The 20,095-nt window shown below is 41.3% G+C and overlaps 2 protein-coding genes across 5 annotated transcripts in view; one reads left to right on the top strand and one right to left on the bottom strand.

Annotated features, from left to right (window-relative positions):
• Window positions 1-20,095, bottom strand: part of LRRC57 (leucine rich repeat containing 57) — a 49,425-nt gene that overhangs the window by 12,145 nt on the left and 17,185 nt on the right. The window contains exon 7 of one of the 2 annotated variants that reach the window (XM_073348635.1): window positions 1,871-2,242. The exons of the other annotated variant lie outside the window; for it this stretch is intronic. Coding sequence (XP_073204736.1) covers window positions 2,230-2,242 — 13 coding nt within the window. The 3' untranslated portion in view covers window positions 1,871-2,229. Of the gene's footprint in view, window positions 1-1,870; window positions 2,243-20,095 lie in introns of those variants that run through there. 2 annotated transcript variants of the gene reach the window in all.
• SNAP23 (synaptosome associated protein 23) overlaps window positions 1-20,095 on the top strand; it is a 38,045-nt gene that overhangs the window by 16,193 nt on the left and 1,757 nt on the right. For all 3 annotated transcript variants that reach the window (XM_073348648.1, XM_073348645.1, XM_073348646.1), the window contains exons 2-7: window positions 5,414-5,523; window positions 6,623-6,664; window positions 8,944-8,992; window positions 9,557-9,674; window positions 17,480-17,632; window positions 18,270-18,414. In XM_073348648.1, the coding sequence (XP_073204749.1) occupies window positions 5,467-5,523; window positions 6,623-6,664; window positions 8,944-8,992; window positions 9,557-9,674; window positions 17,480-17,632; window positions 18,270-18,414 (564 nt within the window). In that variant the 5' untranslated portion in view covers window positions 5,414-5,466. The remainder of the gene's footprint in view (window positions 1-5,413; window positions 5,524-6,622; window positions 6,665-8,943; window positions 8,993-9,556; window positions 9,675-17,479; window positions 17,633-18,269; window positions 18,415-20,095) is intronic.

Here is a 20,095-nt window from a genome sequence, read left to right as displayed (position 1 = left end):
TCGTGGAAACTGCAGCAGGCTTTATATATACACAGAGAATATGAAAGGAGAGTGAATTTGTGTGGGGGGGTGGAGGGTGAGAAAACCTGGATTTGTGCTGGAAATCACTTTAGATAAGCTATTACCAGCGGGACAGTGGGGTGGGAATAGGTATTGTTTCATATTCTCTGTGTATATATAAAGCCTGCTGCAGTTTCCACGATATGCATCTGAGGAAGTGAGCTGTAGCTCACGAAAGCTTATGCTCTAATAAATTGGTTAGTCTCTAAGGTGCCACAAGTCCTCCTTTTCTTTTTGCGAATACAGACTAACACGGCTGTTACTCTGAAACCTCTCACGTATAAGTTAGTGTTCTGTTAATGCATTTCAGTTTGTCCCTTATTGTAAGAGAGCCAAACTTGCCCCCTTGGAGTGGTGGTCTACCTTGTGCCAACCAAGATATGGGGTCCTTAAACAATAAGGAAAGTACCAGCTACATATTGCCTGCCCTGATGAGATTTGTGGTTGACAAAATGAGCATTTAACACTTTAAAAATAAATCAGTTGAGATTCTGTATAGTCTCCTATTCTTTTTTTTTTTTTTTTTTTGGTGGGGGAAGGTCGGGGAAGGAAGAGATTGGGAGTAGAAACATGAATTCCACAAAATGTGATGTATGATGAGGAAACTCTTCCTATATAGCTTTCTGGGTAATACTCTTTCTCTTCTGTTTTCAGTATCTGTCAAAACTGTATTCTCTCCAGTGTTACTGTTGGGACATAGTCTTATTCCCCACATCCATCTGTGATGGAATTTGTCAGGGATGATCTTGTACACCAAGTAAAACGATGATAGCTTTAAAGAGACGATGAACATAATCTAAACTGATTGAATTCATAGACTAGCTTCTTGTGAAGCTTCCCTTAAAATGTACTTCATTATAAGGCTGTCTAAGGAACTAACGTTTGTGTACTCCTGTTCTAGTTCACTGTAATGGTAATGTTTAGGAACTAGCACATGGCTAGGTTGGCTTCAAGAGGAAAGGAGGGGGGGAAATGCCTTTCAGCCTTAGAAAAACAAAGGTGTAAAGATCCTTAATTTTGTTTACTGTTTCATTTAGCCGTGACTGGAAAGGACCTGCAGCCAGCAGTACTACTTCCTCTCACCAGTTAGTACGTGCCTTTTGGGGTTCTCTCTTATGGTAAAAATGACGTGCCTGGAGTTGTGTGGGTGAAAATTGACGTGAAAACGAGGCATTGTAACCTTGTGACTTTCTTATGCTTTAAGTGAAACTCCAATATCTGTGCACTGTAGAAGACTTCTTAACAAAAAAAGTCCATTAGTCATAATGTGAAAAAATTGCTATGTGGGATTAGTTTTTCTTGGGCTAAAACAACCTTGCTGTGGGAATTCTCTCTGAATAATTACATGAGATAATACTCAACATAAGAACACCTCAGATTCTAAGGAATTCTGGAAGCAACTTGGCTGGTAAGGGTATAAAAGCTGAGTGAATAATTTTGATTTTTTTCAGTTCAGGGACCGAACCAAAAAATCCCGTGGGGGAAAAAGTGTCAGTTTGAACTAAAACTGACTCTCTTCAGCTTTTCTTGCCAAAAAGGAAAATGCACTCCCGTCTCCCCCCCCCCCCTTCCATTTTTGGTAAAACAAAAATGTCTCATTTAATTGAAACTTTTTTCATTTTTTGTTTGGGTACTTTTCAAGTATTCACCGTTTCTGTTTTCAAATTTAGCTAAATTTCTAAATGAAACACCATTTCAAAATGAAATGCTGAAACAGTTTGTTTCAAAATGGTTGAAATAGAATATCTTAATTTTTTTCAAATTTGTTTTGCTAAAACTTAACAGAATTCGACCCAAATTTGTGTGTAGTTGTGGTGCCTTGAAAAAATGCATTGCTAGCAAATTTACTATTGATGGAAAAGAAAAATTCCCCCAGTTTTAGTACAATGTTTAATTCTTTTTCAGAGGTCATGGATGTTTCCTTTACAGAGTAGAAAAACAGTATCTTCTGCAGATGACTTCAAATTGGGTGTTCTTGGTTTCAGATTTATGCTGGCTCAGTTTTAAATTCTTTGTTTTTACTGTGGAATATTAGTTAGCCAGTGCACATACATGCATTTTTGCATTCTGTCTAAAAATACTGCATGTAGATACTGTAGGTTAATATTGAGGAACTTGGTGCTTCAGTGTCAAGACAGCACCGAGGAAAGCTGTAAACAAAGTCATTTCTCAATTGTTCTGGCTGAAAGAGGAAACAAAGATTGTCAAAAAGGTGCTAGAAGGCTGATACTTTCAAACCATTGTCTAGTATCCAATGTTCTTCTTGGCTTTTTCTGGTATTGATACATTATGACTATTTCACAATTTTATAAACTGAAACCAGTTTCTTAAGCATGATAAATAGAGCAGTGGATGGAGAGGAATAACTTTCAGGTTACTAGTCTGACCAGAACCTTCAATGAAGTTCTGACTGGGGGTTGCCACATCTTTAAATCCATATAAGGGATTGCTTTTCAGTCTCCAAATGGTATTGTCGTGTATCACATACTGCAACACCAAGGCACAAAAGCATGAGGTTAGGATGATTTAGCAACCTCAGCTCAAGCCTTTATTTTTATGGATCCATGGAACAACTTTTAATTTACTCTTAACCTTTTATATAACGTGTGTCCTTAAAGAGCCATTTTATTTGATATATTGAAGTGCTAAGGTTGTTGTGCCCACTCTTCCTTCCCTTCTCTCCTTTTCCTTAACCCGTTGCTTTCTGATCTATCGATCATGTATAAAAGACCTCTCCTTAGGCTGGAGGTAGAAGTGCTTTAGTGGCAGTATGATCAGGTTCTTAAAAATGAAGTGCCTTGGATTTATCAAAAACACTGACTTTCTCCAGCTAGACCAGCTTCATTGAGTCTAGATGCTGAGGGCTTTGTGGTGAGGGAGGTGGTACCAGGCCCTTTTCATAAGCAAAGCTTTCCAAATGCTCAAGATCCTTCTTAGCATGAGGCAATTAATATTCTTCATAAAGTAAATCTAATTCATGCAAACTGTAGAGAATATTGCTCATTGTAGTACATTTAGTTCACAAGCAGAAATCTTGGAAGTTATTCACAGTAATTAACGTTGGCCATTACCCAACAGCTGTGGTTCTCTAAAAGTGGTATGCATACCTCTGGGAGTATGCAAAGGTCTTCCAGGGGGTACATCAAATCATGTAGATATTTACCTAATTTTACAACACACTACATAAAAAGCACTAGTGAAGTCTGTACAAACTAAAATTTCATACAGACAATGACTTGTTCATACTGCTCTATATACTATGCACTGAAATGTAAATACAATATTTATATTCCAATTGATTTATAATTGTATGGCAAAAATGAGAAATTTAAGCAATTTTTCAGTCCGTGTGCTGTGACACTTCTTTTTTTTATGTCTGACTTTGTAAGTAAGTACTTTTTAAATGAGGTGAAATTTGGGGGTACATAAGACAAATCAGACTCCTGAAAGGGGTACAGTAGTCTGGAAAGGTTGAGAGCCACTGCCCTACAGTTACAGCAATCTGGACTATAAAGCTCTTCCTGTTACTCAATTAAAATCAATGCTAGAGAGCAGGGGTGGGCAAACATTTTAGCCCAACATTTTAGCCACATCTGGGTACTGAAATTGTATGGCAGGCCATGAATGCTCATAAAACTGGGGTTTGGGTTGTGTGAGGGGGTAAGAGCTCTGGCTGGGGGTGCAGGCTCTGTGGTGGGGCCAGAAATCAAGAATTGAGTGTGTGGGAGGGGGGTCCGGGCTGGGGCAGGGGGTAGGGTTCGGGGGGGTGAGAGCTCCAGCTGAGATTGTGGACTCTGGGGTGAGGGTGGGGATGAGGGTTTGGGGTGCAGGAGGGTGCTCCAGTCTGGGCCCAAAGGATTTGGAGGGAAGGAGGGGGGGATAGGGGCTGGGCAGCAAGTTGGGGGGTGCAGTCTCCAGGTGGTGCTTTCCTCAAGCAGCTCCCAGAAACAGTGGCACGCCCCCCCCCTTCCCCCCAGCTCCTATGTGGAGGCACAGTCAGGCAGCTCCGGATGATGCCCCATCCGCAGGCACCGCCCCTGCAACTGCCATTGGCCGTAGTTCCTGGCCAATGGGAGCTGCGGGGGCGGTGCTTACGGACAGGGCAGCGTGCAGAACTGTCTGGCTGTGCCTTAGCTTAGGAGCTGGAGGGAGGCATGCCGCTGCTTCTAGGAGCCATGCAAGCCCCCAATCCCCAGCTGGAGCGGGGAGAGCCCCAGACCCTGCTCCCTGGCTGGAGCTTGAGGACGGGATTAAAATATCTGAAGGGCCAGATGTGGCCCCTGAGCCACAGTTTGCCCATCCCTGCTATAGAGGCAGGATGAAAATGGAGTCAAATGGAACTAATATTAACTTACAAAAGGACAATCTTGTTGGACAAATAGCCTTTTCTTTTGACTAATCTCTTATGAAGAAAAATATTCTGCAGCTTCTCTTCCATTTTTTTCTGCCATTACATAAGTTCAAATTGACCATCTTGAAAAGCAGTCCAAATTCAGAACCAGAACAGAGCTTTACTAAACTTTTGATGAAGAGATTGTTGAGAGAGCCAGTGTACAAAAGTATAAAATGCAGTGATTAAATGGTCAGCTCAGACCATTGCAAATTCAGCTACCAGAATGGTCATGTGAGTGGTGCAAATCTTAGATTAAAAACCAATCTGGTGCTGTGCAGACAGTGTCTCAAGAAAGCTTATACCGGGTTAGTTTCTAACACCTATTGTAACTGAAAGGAGTTGAGTTTTCAGTTGACTCCAGGAAATGCTATCTCAGAATAGAAACAGTGTATACTTGGATGCTGTGTATATAACTAAACATTATTTTCAAGTACATTACACACCTCATGCTGAAAAGTGATACCTGCAATTTGTACTTTCAGACTACTGGGCACAATGGTTAGCATTTTCCCTGACTCCAAAATCATCAGTTGGATTTCTGTTCTTGTTTGTGAGGTTTTTTTACTTTAAGACTTTCCGGTCTAGGAAGAACTCAGGAAATGACCAGTAGCTAGAATTTCCCATGAAATGTAAATATCCTTTCTAGGACAGGGATTTAACAATAGCAGAAAGAGAACCAACTTAAAATACTTTATTTACTGGTTAGTTCATGAGTTTTTTCACTCGTACCTCAGTTTTGTAACACATAGGTGAATAGCTCTGTTAAATAACCCCTAGTATTATACAAGCATTGTACTCTGCAGAAGGAAGTAGGCATGCTTTTATACTCTTTGAGCTCAGTGTGTTGCCTTCCAATCATCTTTTCAGTTGAAGTGTCATTTGTAGCAGTCTCTACAGACCAATGCAAACCATCTCCAGAACTTTTTATTATGGGTTAATGTTCTGTTTCGATTTTTACAGGAGACTAGACCTTACTTCCTTTTGATCAACTCCTTTTAAAGCAACATCTCATCATGACTGAACTGTCACCTGAAGAAATTCAATTGAGGGCCCACCAAGTCACTGATGAGGTAAACTTTTTTCCAAGGCTCATTCAGGATCCTAATATATAGGTTATCCTAACACAGTGTAAACTTGTGGAGAATAGGAAGGTATGGGGAGCTGAGGAAGAAGATTGCAAGGGCAAAGTTGAATATCCCGAACTTCTGTATCTTCACTTGGCTTTCAACTTGTAGCTGCTGGGGCCAAGTATTTTTTGTTTTGTTTTGTTTTTTTTTTAAATAGGAGCCTGAAATTTCACTCCTAAAGTGCCACTTGCCTGACTTTTTTGAAAGTGCTGAGCACCTACAACTTCCATAGAGACCAATGAAATCTGTGGGGTGCTTACCCTCTTAAAATCAGGGAGGTGCTTAAACACACATTTTAGGATCTTGAAGTTAGGCTCGTATTTTTTATGATCTTTGCTGAGCTATAGTAATTGTCCCTGAGATATCACAGAGCAGTTTTTCCTAGTGTCTGAGGAGCACTTGAAGTGTCAAGTTTATTTTGTTGACCTTAGTGTGTATGAATAATGGCTAATGGAGAAGAATCCTAGATCATTGTAGCTCTGTGATATATATGTGTGGATAGTTGCTTATCCCTTATTTCCAGGATACTAAAACTTTGTGCACTAGGTATTTTATTATATTGAACGCTTAGTGTTTGAGAGTCTTATTCAGCGGTGGGCAAACTTTTTGGCCCGATGGCCACATGTGGGTTGCAAAACAATATGGAGGGCCAGATAGGGAAGGCTGTGCCTCTGCAAACTGCCAGGACCCCTTGCCCCTAACCACCCCACTGGGACTCCAACCCCCCCTGTCCGCCAGCTCCCAGGACCCCACCCCCTATCCAACCCCCCCTGTCTCCTGACCTCTGCGCCATCTGACTGCCCCCTGAGACCGACTGCCCCCTTACCATGCCACTCAAAGCAGCAGGACAGGCTTATTGGAGGTGGGCGGGTGCAAGCCGTGTTGGCCGCATGGTGGCATAGCTGTGGGGGTGAGGGGACAGCGGGGGAGGGGCTCAGGGGCCAGGCAGGACGGCTCTGCAGGCCATAGTTTGCCCACTTCTGGTCTTAGTGAAGCACATGTTGTTGTAAGAGAATCAATATGTTAAATCTTCTGTTTCTAGTCTTTGGAAAGCACAAGGAGGATTCTTGGCCTGGCTATTGAGGTAAGAGAGCGCTTGCTAAATCTTTGGAAATGCACCAACTTGGTGAAGCAGTGATGTCAAAGAATCTCAGAATAAATTGACTATACTTTATCAAATGTACAAAGTAAACAAACTGGAAAAAAATAGAAATATTTTTCTCTGACCTTTCAGTTATAGTAATTTGTAACAAAAGTAATTGAAAAAGAAGTTCAGACAGTTTTTTTGATGCTGTCATAACTGGCAACACTAGAACTGTCTACTGGCAGAAGATAAGGTGAAATAGCAGACTAGTGTACCTTGAGAGATGGAGGAGACTAGGGCTTTAAAAAATAACCCAGTTATAGGGATACAGAATATGGAGAAAAATTATTGGTTATCTAAAGAGAAACTCTTCCTCTTCTGAGAGCCACAGTTGTGTAGACAGCTTTCCAGGTTGCAGCTGAATCTCCTGCACTTCCATGTTGTCTGACAGGTCAGAAATAGTTGGTGTCTTGTGACCAGTGTTAAAAGGCAAAGTAACTATTGGGATACAAGACCATATAGAAGCAACACAGAGTGGAACTGGATAACGTTTCACAGTCTAATATCTGGCAATCCATAGTAATTCCATCTGAAGCCGCAAGGAAACTGAACATCAGTTCCCAAAGTTGAAACTTGTATCCAGCCATGACTGCTTGGTAACCAGGAGCCAACCACACTACCTGAAGAGTAGGGGGGCGGGTGTGAGATGTATATCTTTTTCTTTGTTTCCATGCCCAAAGGGAAGGTCTGAGCTGCCTTGGGACTTCTCATCCTCATTGACTGCTGTCAGTGAGCCAGGAGTTAGATGGGGACTGGCATTACCAGCAAACCGAGAGGCATCCTTGGCAAAGGCTGTCATGGGAGGCATCTCGTGTGCATTCTTCTTGGATTCATAGTAAAATTTCTTTCTCTTCTGAGAAATATGCCAAGACTTAATAACACTGAAGACTTGAGCTTTTACTGGCTCTTAGAGTTAAGGACAGCTGAAGATTGCAAAGATGCATCCTCAAAATGAAGATTTGATTGAGGGTATGTTTGACTGCCTTGTGCTGTGGCACATGCTATTTTAGGAACTGTGAAAGATCCTGGCACTAATGGGGTATCACATCAGCTAATTCTAATTTAACAAAGCTCTTCAATACTGGAATCTGTGGTAGTGACATACTTAATTCTGGTTTCTTCAGTACTTGAGAAATTGCAAGCGCCTTTAAACTCCCCACACTTTAAAGGATCCTTAGAGAAAATCTGCATTGGACCAGAAAGTTTTGCCTTTGTAGGCTCAATAGTCTGACTCAGGGGTCTCTCTACTGATGTGGCCTCAGTGCCCATTTGAAAACCTGAACACTTCAGCCCTGACTGAGCTTTGGGATTGATTTCCCCAGTGCCAGAGCTGCTGTTGACTTTGACTGGCCTAAAATTGAATGTAGGCTACTTTGTTACTTCAAAGGGCAAGTGGCTGATCTGGTGTAGGGTCCAGAGACTGGGCTCATAAGGCTTCCTCCAGGAGGAAGTCCTACCACTTTCGCTGCCTACTCTGGCCATCCTATGTGAAGGTCTTATCTACTGGGCAGTGACGTAGGTGGTGAGGTTGGGAATTGATTTCTCATTGATTTGTCCATGCCAAGTTTGATCCGTTTGAATATCTGAGTACAGCAAATCACTTGAAATACCTTTCCCTGTTTAGATAAAAGGGATTTCTACCTACCTTTAATTGCTTCTGCACTGAGACTAAGCAAAATTGTCAGTCCAAAAAAGACTCTCAGAACACTGTACATTTCTAAAAAGGATATTAATAGAAGTGCCATTTCAACCAGAACTGCAGTATTGTCACTATGTAGTCACTTTTTTTACACTATCCTATCATGTGACACTAAGGGCTGGTCTGCACTACCACTTAAGTTGATGTAACTTTCATTGCTCAGGGGTGTGAAAACGACACCCCCTGGGTGATGTAAGTTACATCGACTTAGCGCCAGTGTGGACACCGTTTTATGTGAGTCGGAGACGCTCTCCCGCCAACATCGCTTCCGCCTCTCAGGGAAGTGGAGTAATTATGCCGATGGGAGAGCGCTCTCCCATCGACATAGCGCATCTTCACCAGACGCGCTACAATGCAGTAGTGTAGACTTGCCCTTAGTGGTGGTCTGCATGGCAAGCTTCCATTATTCCAATATTGTAGTTCAGGGCAGGTGTTACTCTAGTTAGCACTAGGGCCTTTGACTGTGTGCTGGTATACTGAAAGCAGTGTTATTTCTGCAAACCTCCTTTTCTCTTTACAGTCCCAGGATGCAGGAATCAAGACTATCACCAGGCTGGATGAACAAGGAGGTGAATTCTACCTGTGTGCAAAGCAGAGTTGTGAATATTAAGTCTTAATGGTCTGCAGTAATATCTGTGCTTATGTTTGGTGTCCTAATTTATCAGTCTTTGGCCTCAGTAACTCATTTTGGTATAGAAATGAGGTTACTTCACTCGTCAGATGTTCCTATGTTTGTGCAATTACAGTATTTAAGGTTTAGGGTCTGGTTCATGTCACCAGAGTTTGCAAGCTGTGCAATTAACTGTGCTATTGAACCTCCCGTCCCATCCCCCTGACAAAATAATGTTTCTTTACTTTAAAAGCAGCTAATAACATCTAAAACATCCAGACAACATCACTATTACACTGGGGGGACTTTTAATTTAGGATTGCTGGAAACGTATAATCAAAAATTCTATTGCCGCATATGCCACTGTTTGCTTTTGCTACAAAAAGTCCCTTTAGGGGACGAGTGGCTTGAATATACAGATCTAATTTGTAGCTTAGATGTTAAAACACTTTGGATAAAAGCTTCCCCTCTAATAAGGTCTAATCTCTCAAACTTTTGTATGTTTTGTAACTACTTTTTTTAGAACAACTAAGCCGGATAGAAGAAGGCATGGACCAAATAAACAAGGACATGAGAGAAGCTGAAAAGACCTTGACAGAGCTCAACAAGTGTTGTGGCCTCTGTGTCTGTCCTTGCAACAGGTCAGTTAACAAATCCAGACCCAGGTCTGAATTTCTGGGATCCCACAAAAAGAGTACCCCATTGGGGAACATTCAGAGATGAAATAACTGAAGAGAAGCTTTCTACTTGCTGTTGGAGTAAAAACTACACTGATAATAGTCAACTTTCCCTAAGTGCTTTTTAGGGAAATTGATAACTGCAGCTTGCTGAGGAGTGTACCATTAGATAGGGATTAGTAGCTAAAACACACCCACAGTAACCGCCTTTTAGATTTGTAAATAATGGGATCCCAATCTACCTGAAGCTTATGCAGTAAAGCAATATTAGTGTTTAAAAATAACTTCAGTTTTCAACTTTTTCTTCTCCCTCTTTGTAATAAAGATCCATTGGAATTTGAAATCTTCTTCCCAAATGTATTTCTCTGTTGCTGGGACACTGGATTATTAAGACTGGTAATATGTGCTGGGCTACTCTGTTGTTTTTCTTGGCATGGGGTGAGAGGAAGGTGAACATATTATGGCATTTATTTTTGCAGAGGACAAATAAGATCTAGCATTGAGTAGACTTTACAGATGAGTATATGTGGGGGTCAGAGTGGGGGGGAAAAGGAAAATGAGAATAGGCCTTGGTCTTACCAGCTTTAAAAATCTCACATTACTTATTACATTCTCTATTTTTATTTTTTTTATTTTGCAAGCTTTTGTCATAGTGCCTTAATTGTAATCAGTGTCATCACTGGCCTCTCAGAAAATGTCAGTTAAAAGGGTTTTAGATCGTGCTGGATGGCATTTCTGGTGTAGTTTCAAACATTTGTAGCAAAAGCAAATAGAGCAGAGAGGGATGTCTTGTACTCTCTCTAGGCAGTTTTACCATTGAGCTACCACTAGTTGTTATCTCTAAGCTGCTCTAAAGTATTAAATGAATTTGTGGGAATCTTACAAAAAAATGGCTAAACGGGCCCCCCTTTCCCCCACCCCCCTTAGGGTGCTAGGGGAAAAAAAGGGGACTCTTCGTATGTATACTTGCCAAAGTGAGTTGTTTGCAAATTTTTATTGTGGGCCCTATCAGTGGGCCTAAAGGAGAGCCTAGATCTCTTCAATGCTTGAAGTGGAAGCAAGGTAGTGAAACAGTACATTCAAGTCCTTTACATGAGGGTCTCATTCAGAACAACATAATGCTATGTGATCATCCTAAATTAAAATGAGCATGATGTTTTCAGGACTAAAAGTTCAGACTTCTGTTTCAACAGTTTGACAAGTAAATAGCTCGGATCTGGCCTGTAGCTCAACACAAAGTTGTTGTACCAATGTGCAATTTCATTCTTCTTAACATAACTTGCATCCTGTCAGTATCTCCAATTATAATCATGTCCAGGTTTCTGAATTTGTCACATTGGCCACTTCCAGTAAGTGATTCATCTTGGGCAAAAAACCTGATATCTCATGCCATTTGAATCTGAGCAGATCATCTATCAAGACCACTCTGTATTTGTGTTGGAGTTTGTGGCACTTCCAAGTATGTTAATTCCGGCAGGTGACTTTCACGGTGAGGTGCCTTGTGAAGTTTGGAGTGTGCTGAGGTATATTAGGGAAGCAGTGATGAGGTCAAGAGCAGGAAACTGTACTGAGTGGATCTGAGAAATGCTGACGGTCCTCTCACCCCAATGTCCCACTTATGAGTGGTGTCTTAAATAAATGTTCAGCATTAGGATAGCCAGTCTTCCACACACAGGCTGAATTTAAACACCAGAGTGCCCACAACTAAATGTTTTAGTCTTTTTTCTTCCCCCTACTTCATTCAGATTATTTAAAGCTACTTTGTTTTGAAAGCAAAGGACTTCAGCTGAAAAAAAACTGTCACTAACCACTTGCTTGCATGTTTGATGGTTTTTACTGTTCTTTTTTCCATTCTCCTAACATACCCACCTTCCACTTACTTAATAAAAATGAAGACTAAACACTAGAAGCTGGATTCAATTAACTGGTGAAAGCGGACTTTAGGACAAGGTCAATCTTGTGACACAGCCTGTACTGTTAACCATCTGTCTAAGGTGATGTTCTAAATGGGTACGTGTTTGCATGGGCATGCTGTTTGCATGCAAGACATGTTGTGACTGTCTGTGGTTTTGTGGTGTTCCAGTGTAACATTCATGTCTATAGAGAGCACTTTATAGAATGGATTAGGCATGGGAAGCCTAGTAACTCTACAGCCGCCCCTCAAGGGGCTGGATCAAATACCAGGGCTGTACCAGTTGATCTTCAGGATCTTAAACATATTGGCTTCCTTTTCAGGAAGGTGTCAAACTTCCCCCAGTTTGACCCACATGGAGTAATAGTTTGGAAAATTACTTTAAACATAGCAACATGGCAGTCATGTTTGTATTTCAGTGAGTCACTCAAACTTGTAGAAATAAAAAGCTGATCTTTCTCATTGTCCAGCACCATAAAACTCCACCTGGGGTGTAAAAGTGAAGTTGCATGTTCAGACTTGGGCATCATTCTGTATGGCAAATTCTACTTTTACTTACAACTGTGCCACCCCGTTGAAGAATTGCAATCTCTATTAATCCTGCACAAACCAAAATAGAATCAGCATGCTCTCCCATAATTGTGTTGCTTTGGTTCTAACAAGTAAAAAGTAGTAGAAATGAATTTTTCTTACTAAAGCAAGTTCCTTTGGGTGAATAAACAAAAGGGATCCGATCTGATCTGACCAAGCTCCATACCAGAAATGTGACTGAATGCATCAGTTTACACTGGTATTTGTAGAGCTCTGCTGAGGGTGGTATTACATGGGCTCTGACGAAAGACTAAGGCATTCTTCTAAGCTAGAGTTGTCTGCCCTTTTCCTCATTCCCAGTAAACAAATGTGAAGTTGCCTGAATTTTGGCAGCTAAAACTTGGGCAGAGATTCTAATGAGAGCATCAGTTTTCATTTGATACTATTATCATTTTTTCTTCTCAGGACATTTTTTTTTATATCACAAACTTTTTGAATAGGTGCTGCAAAATTTTAAACTTTAACTTAATGTTCTTGAAAGGTGCCACACTGACAGAAGTCCTGTAGTTACAGCATAGGTACAGTGCTAGTGAAAGCTTCCCCATACTGCCCTGCAAATGTTTTGGCCCAATGAAGAAATAGAAGGAAGAGGGTAGTTCAGGCTTAATGGCCAGTTTAATCCTTGGTCTCACTTGTGAGACTACCAACAAACAAACTTAGTTTGTATGGGGTGGTTACAAAACCTTTTCTCTGAAATTTTACACGGGTGTAATTTTTAAAAATTTTTAATAATCTCTCTAACTTGGCTATAGAACTACTTGTCTTTTTAACTCATATTTCATAGCTCCTTGCCACTGCTGCTATAAGATACTTGATTATAATAGGGCTTTTGCCATATCAGGCCATCTTTGCTTTTTTTTGGATCATGCACTAAAATCATAATGGTAAGTATGACTTAAGTTATCCTGTGTTTAACACATCAATCTATTGCTGGAAAACTACCCTTGAAGAATCCAGGAGCGATGGCATCAGGAAATCATCCCTTGGATACATTTGAAATGCTAGTCAAGTGCATAAATGTTTCCCAAGGTTGCTTCAACCTCAAGGTACCTCTTGCTCATCCCCTGTTGAGGATTGTGTCCAAATCAAAATAATTATGCTTCTCTGTTCATCTGTAGTCTTGTATTTAAGATGTTGCAGAAAATGACCAAAAAAAAAAAAAAACCCAAAAAACCCACAGATTTTAATTTAGTGTCTTAAGGCCTGGTCTAAATACAGCTTTTGTACCAGCATAACCCTTTTGGTTAGGGGATAACTTTTCCTCTCTAAATATTTATAGTGGTACAGCTTCTACTGTGAATGAAGTTATATTGCTACAAAGGTGCTTTACACTGGTATAACTTATTTCCATACTAAAAGGAGAATATACTATACTGATATAACTGTGTCCACATTAGGATAGTTGTAGCATTTTGTACTGCTTTAACTATACCAGTATAGTATAGCTCTTTAATTGACAGAGAGAGCAGTGCACTGTGGTAGGTATCCCACTGTGCAACTGGCCGCAGGGTGCTTTGGGAAGGGTTTGCAATGCCTCGTAGGGCAGGTACAGTGTCACATAATGCAGGTTTCTCAATCCCATCGTTCCATGGGCACCCTACTAGATTGCCAGCTGCTTTTCAACTGAAGTGCATAGGGAGAGAAGTGGGGTGTACACACAGCAATGCCACTGGGAGAAAGTTTGGGGGGGGGGCAGTGTGTATGTGAGAGTGTGTGTGTGTGTGTGTGTGTGTTTGTGGGAGAGTTGAGTGTCAGCATGCGGTCTCAAAGTTCAGACAGCCACCAGAAGCAACCAGTCCTGAGGCAGGGAGTGGGGGGAAACTCCCACCTGCCCCTCTCTCTCTCTCGCGCACACACACACGCGCACACACACCCTACCTACACCTCTGCCTGCCTCTGTGTTCATATTGTGGGAGAGAGCAGCATTCCACATTAATGATTTGCTTTTTGTTGCGGGAGCTGAGTGGTATCCTTAGCTGTCAGATCTTCATGGAGCTTTAACAAGGGAGGAGCACGTGCTTGTGTAGCAGGAATGCAGGGGAGCCAGTTCAAAACAGTGAGCAGAAAGGTCCTGGCAGGCATTTATTTTGTTGCCAAAAGTGGCATTGCAGTGTGTACACCTCCACTGTTTCGCTGCCAAAAGCTGCCTTTGGGTGACAAAACTCTGCAGTATAGCCAAGGCCTTAATGACTTTGCAGCACAACTGCTATTGAAAGTCACTGGTGTTTTTACTTTCAGTAGGACTTCTACTCAAGAAGAGGAGGATATGCCCATTATGCAATTGTTGGTGGGGGGGGGGGGGGAGACAATAGCAGATAATGTGGAAATGGTGGAAATGCTAAAATGCCTTTCTTGTTTTAACCAAAAAGGTTAGTAGCGATCAGATGTTTAATATAGTGAATGCCAATGAAAATTGGATAGGATCTGAGACTAAAATAGGGAAAGAACAAATTTTAAAATTAATTAGACAAGTTAGATGTCTTCAAATTGGCAGGGCCTGATGAAATACATCCTAGAATACTCAAGGAGCTGACTGAAGAGATATGAGTCATTAGCAATGACTTCAAAAACTCATGGAAGACAGCAGAGATTCCAGAGGGCAAAGAGTGCCAATCTATAAAAAGGGGAATAAGGACAGGGAATTATAGACCAGTCAGCCTCAGTACCCAGAAAGATAAGGGAACAAATAAGCAAACAGTATGCAAACACCTAAAAGATAAGGTGATAAGTAATAGTCAACATAGCTTTGTTTAGAACAAATCATGACAAACCAACCTAATAGCTTTCTTTATCAGGGTAGCAAGCTTCCTGGATGGGGGGAAGCAGTAAACATGTTATATCTTGACTTAAGTAAGGCCTTTGATACTGTCCTGCATGGCCACCTTGTAAACAAACTAAACAAATATAGCCTAGCTGGAGCTATTATAAGGTGGGTGCAGAACTGGTTGGCAAACCATTCCCAGAGTAGTTATCAGTCATTCTCGAGCATTTGTTGCAATGCTCATCCATCCTGACAGCTGAGAAGTTTTTTTTCCTAATGTCCAACCTAAACCTCCCTTGCTGCAATTTAAGCCCATTGCATTTTCAATGGGGTCCTGCAGGCAGGGATCAGTCCTGGGTCTGGTTCTGTTCAATATCTTCATAAATGATTTAGATAATGGCATAAAGAGTACACTTAAAAGTTTTTAGATGATACCAAGATGGGAGGGGTTGCAAGTGCTTTGCAAGATAGGATTAAAATTCAAAATGATCTGGACAAACTGGAGAAATGGCCTGAAGTAAAAAGAATGAAATTCAATAAGGACAAAAGCAGAGTACTTCACTTGGGAAGGAACAAACAACGTTGTACACATACAAAATGGAAAATAACTGCTTAGGAAGGACAACTGTAGAAAAAGATCTGGATGTTATAGTGGATCACAAACTAAATAGTGAGGTGAAGAAACAGATTGACAGAGCCAGACGAGTACCCAGAAGTTACCTACTACAGGACAGGCCCAACAAAGATAATAACAGAACACCACTAGCCATCACCTTCAGCCCCCAACTAAAACCTCTCCAACACATTATCAAGGATCTACAACCTATCCTGAAGGACGACCCATCACTCCCACAGATCTTGGGAGACAGGCCAGTCCTTGCTTACAGACAGCCCCCCAACCTGAAGCAAATACTCACCAGCAACCACACAACAGAACCACTAACCCAGGAACCTATCCTTGCAACAAAGCCTGTCAACTGTGCCCACATATCTATTCAGGGAACACCATCATAGGGCCTAATCACATCAGCCACACTATCAGAGGCTCGTTCACCTGCACATCTACCAATGTGATATGTGCCAGCAATGCCCCTCTGCCATGTACATTGGCCAAACTGGACAGTCTCTACGTAAAAGAATAAATGGACACAAATCAGATGTCAGGAATTATAACTTTCAAAAACCAGTCGGAGAACACTCCAATCTCTCTGGTCACTCGATTACAGACCTAAAAGTGGCAATTCTTCAACAAAAAAAACTTCAAAAACAGACTCCAACGAGAGATTGCTGAATTGGAATTAATTTGCAAACTGGATACAATTAACTTAGGCTTGAATAAAGACTGGGAGTGTAAGGGTCATCACACAAAGTAAAAGTATTTCCCCATGTTTATTCCTGCCCACGCTGTTCCTCAGATGTTCTTGTCAACTGCTGGAAATGGCCCACCTTGATTATCACTACAAAAGGTCTGCTCCTCCCCGCCCGCCGGCTCTCTTGCTGGTAATAGCTCACCTTACCTGATCACTCTCCATACAGTGTGTATGGTAACACCCATTGTTTCATGTTCTGTGTGTATATAAATCTCCCCACTGTATTTTCCACTGAATGCATCGGATGAAGTGAGCTGTAGCTCATGAAAGCTTATGCTCAAATAAATGTGTTAGTCTCTGAGGTGCCACAAGTCCTCCTTTTCTTTTTGCAGATGCAGACTAACACGGCTGCTTCTCTGAAAATTAAACAGGAGTCAACAATGTGATACTGTTGTAAAAATAAACCTGAACATCATTCTGGGATGTATTAGCAGGAGCATTGCAAGCCAGACACGAGAAGTAATTCTTCCATGCTGATAAGACCTCAATCTGGAGTATTGTGTCCAGTTCTGGGCACCACATTTCAGTAAAGATGTGGACAAATTGGAGAGTGTCCAAAGAGCAGAAACAAAAATGGTCTAGAAAATATGTTCTGTGAGGGAAGTCTGAAAAACTGGGTTTGTTTCTTCTGAAGAAGACTGAGGGGGGGACATAAGTCTTCAAGTACATAAAAGGTTATTACATGGAGGAGGGTAAAAAATTGTTCTCCTTAACCTCTGATGACCAGTCAAGAAGCAATGGGCTTAAATTGCAGCAAGGGAGGTTTAGGTTGGACCTTAGGAAAAACTTCTCAGCTGTTGGGATAGATGAGCACTGCAACAAATTGCCTAGGGAGGTTGTGGAATCTCAATCACTGGAGATGAATTGGAGGTTTTTAAGAAGAAGTTAGACACACACCTGTCAGGAATGGTCTAGTTATTCCTTAGACCTGCCTTGAGTCCTGGAGACTGGACTAGATGTCCTATTAAGATCCCTTCCAGTCCTATACTTCTATGAAATCACTTGGGTGCCTTTGAAAATCCCACCCTGAAAGAAAGAATTCTCTCCTTCCCTTGCCACCTGGGGGGAAAAAATCTGGTGTCCTCTCTTCCCTCTGTTGATCTAGCATATATTTGGGTTGATCTCTTTTTGGTAGAACAAAGAACTTTGAGTCTGGTAAGTCATACAAGTCAACCTGGGGTGATGGTGTGGAGAACTCAACAGCCCATGTTGTATCCAGCCAGCCAGGACGTGTAACAAATAATCAGCCACAGACCACTGGAGGAGCAAGTGGGGGATATATTACACGGTACGTTTGTCTATCTTCCCCCCCCAAACATGTATGCCATTAGATACCTTTTAAGTCAGTTTCTTCCTCCCAGAATGCATTCAACTAGAGTGGCTGTACATTAAATCCTTACTGTCAATTGGGAAGGAAGCCCTTTGGTGAATTGCTTTCACTTGGGGATTTATAGCTGCAGTTTCACTGCTCCTAGCATGCTGTGGTGGGAATAATTACTATACTTAATTAGCCCCTGGATGCATATGAGCTTGGTGCTCCAATTATTGTGGTGAATGTTACATTTGGATTTGCTCTGTCACATAATGAAAGGGCACCTGACACAGAATTTGAATCCCTCTCTAATACAGTAGAGCATAATCTGCCAATGGCTCTTTGTTTTGAATTTTGAGGCCATTTTAACGAAACTGCTTTGTCCAATTTCTTTCAGCAAAATTAATTTAAGGAGAAATAGTAGCAGGCTGCATGCTTGAATAGATGGTATTAAAGTGAAGCAGCCCCCCTTCTCTGGCTTAATAGCCCCTGCTCTGAAAATGTGGATTGTGATGAGAAATGTTTTAGTGGGAGTTTATTGAACAACATTTTGGCAGTGGGGAAGCCACTTTCTGGTTCCTGAACACAGGGGTCTCCTGATATTTTTCAATAGGATAACAAACGATGCCAGAGAGGAGGAGATGGATGAAAATCTCACTCAGGTGGGAAATATCCTGGGGAACTTGAAAAACCTGGCCTTGGATATGGGCAATGAGATTGATTCACAAAACAAGCAAATAGACCGGATAAATGAGAAGGTAAGAACCAAATAATCCTGTTCTTGCCATCTCCATCTTGGATATAGTGACACAAGAGAAGAATTATGGAATACTCTTAAATTAATGGCAGGTTTCAGAGTAGCAGCCGTTTAAATTTAAATTAATGGGTTCACTATGCTGCCTTTATGAACATTTGCAGTGATCAAGTGCATCAGGCGTATGCAATCATACCATACTAAACTTTTACTACCAGTTCCTGAACATATTCAGTATCTTACGTGTTCAAATCATTGCATGTCCTTGGTATTCTCTGTCTACACAATTCAGAAGTACAGGACCTGGAATGCTTATGGATTAGTGTTGTAACTGACAAATCACAAGATTGGGTACTGATGGGAGTCTGTTATAGACCACTAAATCAGACTGCAGGATGGCTCTTTCAACCTCTATCTACAATGTGTGTGTATGGGGGGGGAAGGGTAACTGTTACGTAGGGGAGTTCTATCTGGGGGATGTATGAAGGAGGTCTTTATGTTGGTACTTTATGACTAGAAAAACTTCTTTGAGTTGCTAAAACTTACCTATAGATCTCTAACAAAGTATTACACCCTACTAACAGTACTTTTATATTAGACCTCATTCTGACAGATAAAGATCACCTAATTAAAAATTAGTAGTTGCCTACTAGAAGTGGTGATGAACTAATTACATTTATTTGCCAACTGAATATAGTCCTGACCAGTAATATCTATATTTGGTGTTTGTGTTTTTTTTTTGTTTTTTTTTAAAAGGGCCAATTTCCCAAAGCTGAAACCACTTCACAGGCTTTTACAACTCCCTTACGCTTACTCACAGGATACCATCTCATTTTCATTTAACAATCATTAAAGCATTAGAATCGTTTCAGATTCCACCTCACTGCTGATGATATCCTTCATAATAAAAGCCCTATGCTCTGCTATTGACAACCTGCACAATTCTGCATAGAAACGATGAAGCATATTGCGTCCTGAACATGCACCTCTTCCCTGTCCTCACACATGAGGGTACAAAACATAGATCTCTTGACAGAGCTGTGACTGACACGTACCTCAGAGTATTCCACAGATCTTGCAAACACATCTCTATGAAGCAGAGCTAACTACTGCCTCCACAATTCAGTACAGCTATGCCTGACACTGACCACACTCATTTTACCTAGAGTGCATGTAGATAGTAAATACTTAAACTGCTTTCATGTCCAGACTCACTGCTAACACACTTTGTAATAAAACTCCTGTACCCTGCTAATTATAATGTAAACTATTCCGCATTGAAATGATGCATGCTGGATCCTGAAGGTATACATGCAGCTCTTCCCTTTACTCACACATGTCAGAGGGTGCAAAACAGATCTCCTCTTATAATCAAGGCTCTGCTACACACCTCAAAGTAAACCTCGTATCACAAACACACTTCTACCAAGCAGGCCCAACTATTGCCTCCACCATTTAGAGTAGGTACATCTGACACGCTGACTGCATTTGGAGAGTATGCAAATAATTCCCATTGGCTATTGCTAGCTTGATGGAAACAGAGGGAAGGTGACGTGGATAACTGTTTTCCTTTTGTCCTTTTTAATAGTGCTAGATGGGATCTTCTGGGTGAGAGTGAATGGGTTGTAAAAGGAGGTGAAGAGCTTCTACATTTCAGCAGCTGTGGGGTTGGTAGAGTAAAGATG

The sequence above is a fragment of the Lepidochelys kempii genome, chromosome 6, assembly GCF_965140265.1.
Source record: "Lepidochelys kempii isolate rLepKem1 chromosome 6, rLepKem1.hap2, whole genome shotgun sequence".
Lineage (NCBI taxonomy): Eukaryota > Metazoa > Chordata > Testudines > Cheloniidae > Lepidochelys > Lepidochelys kempii.
The sequence above is the reverse complement of the archived record's forward strand: the minus strand, read 5'-3'. Positions and strand labels throughout refer to the sequence as shown.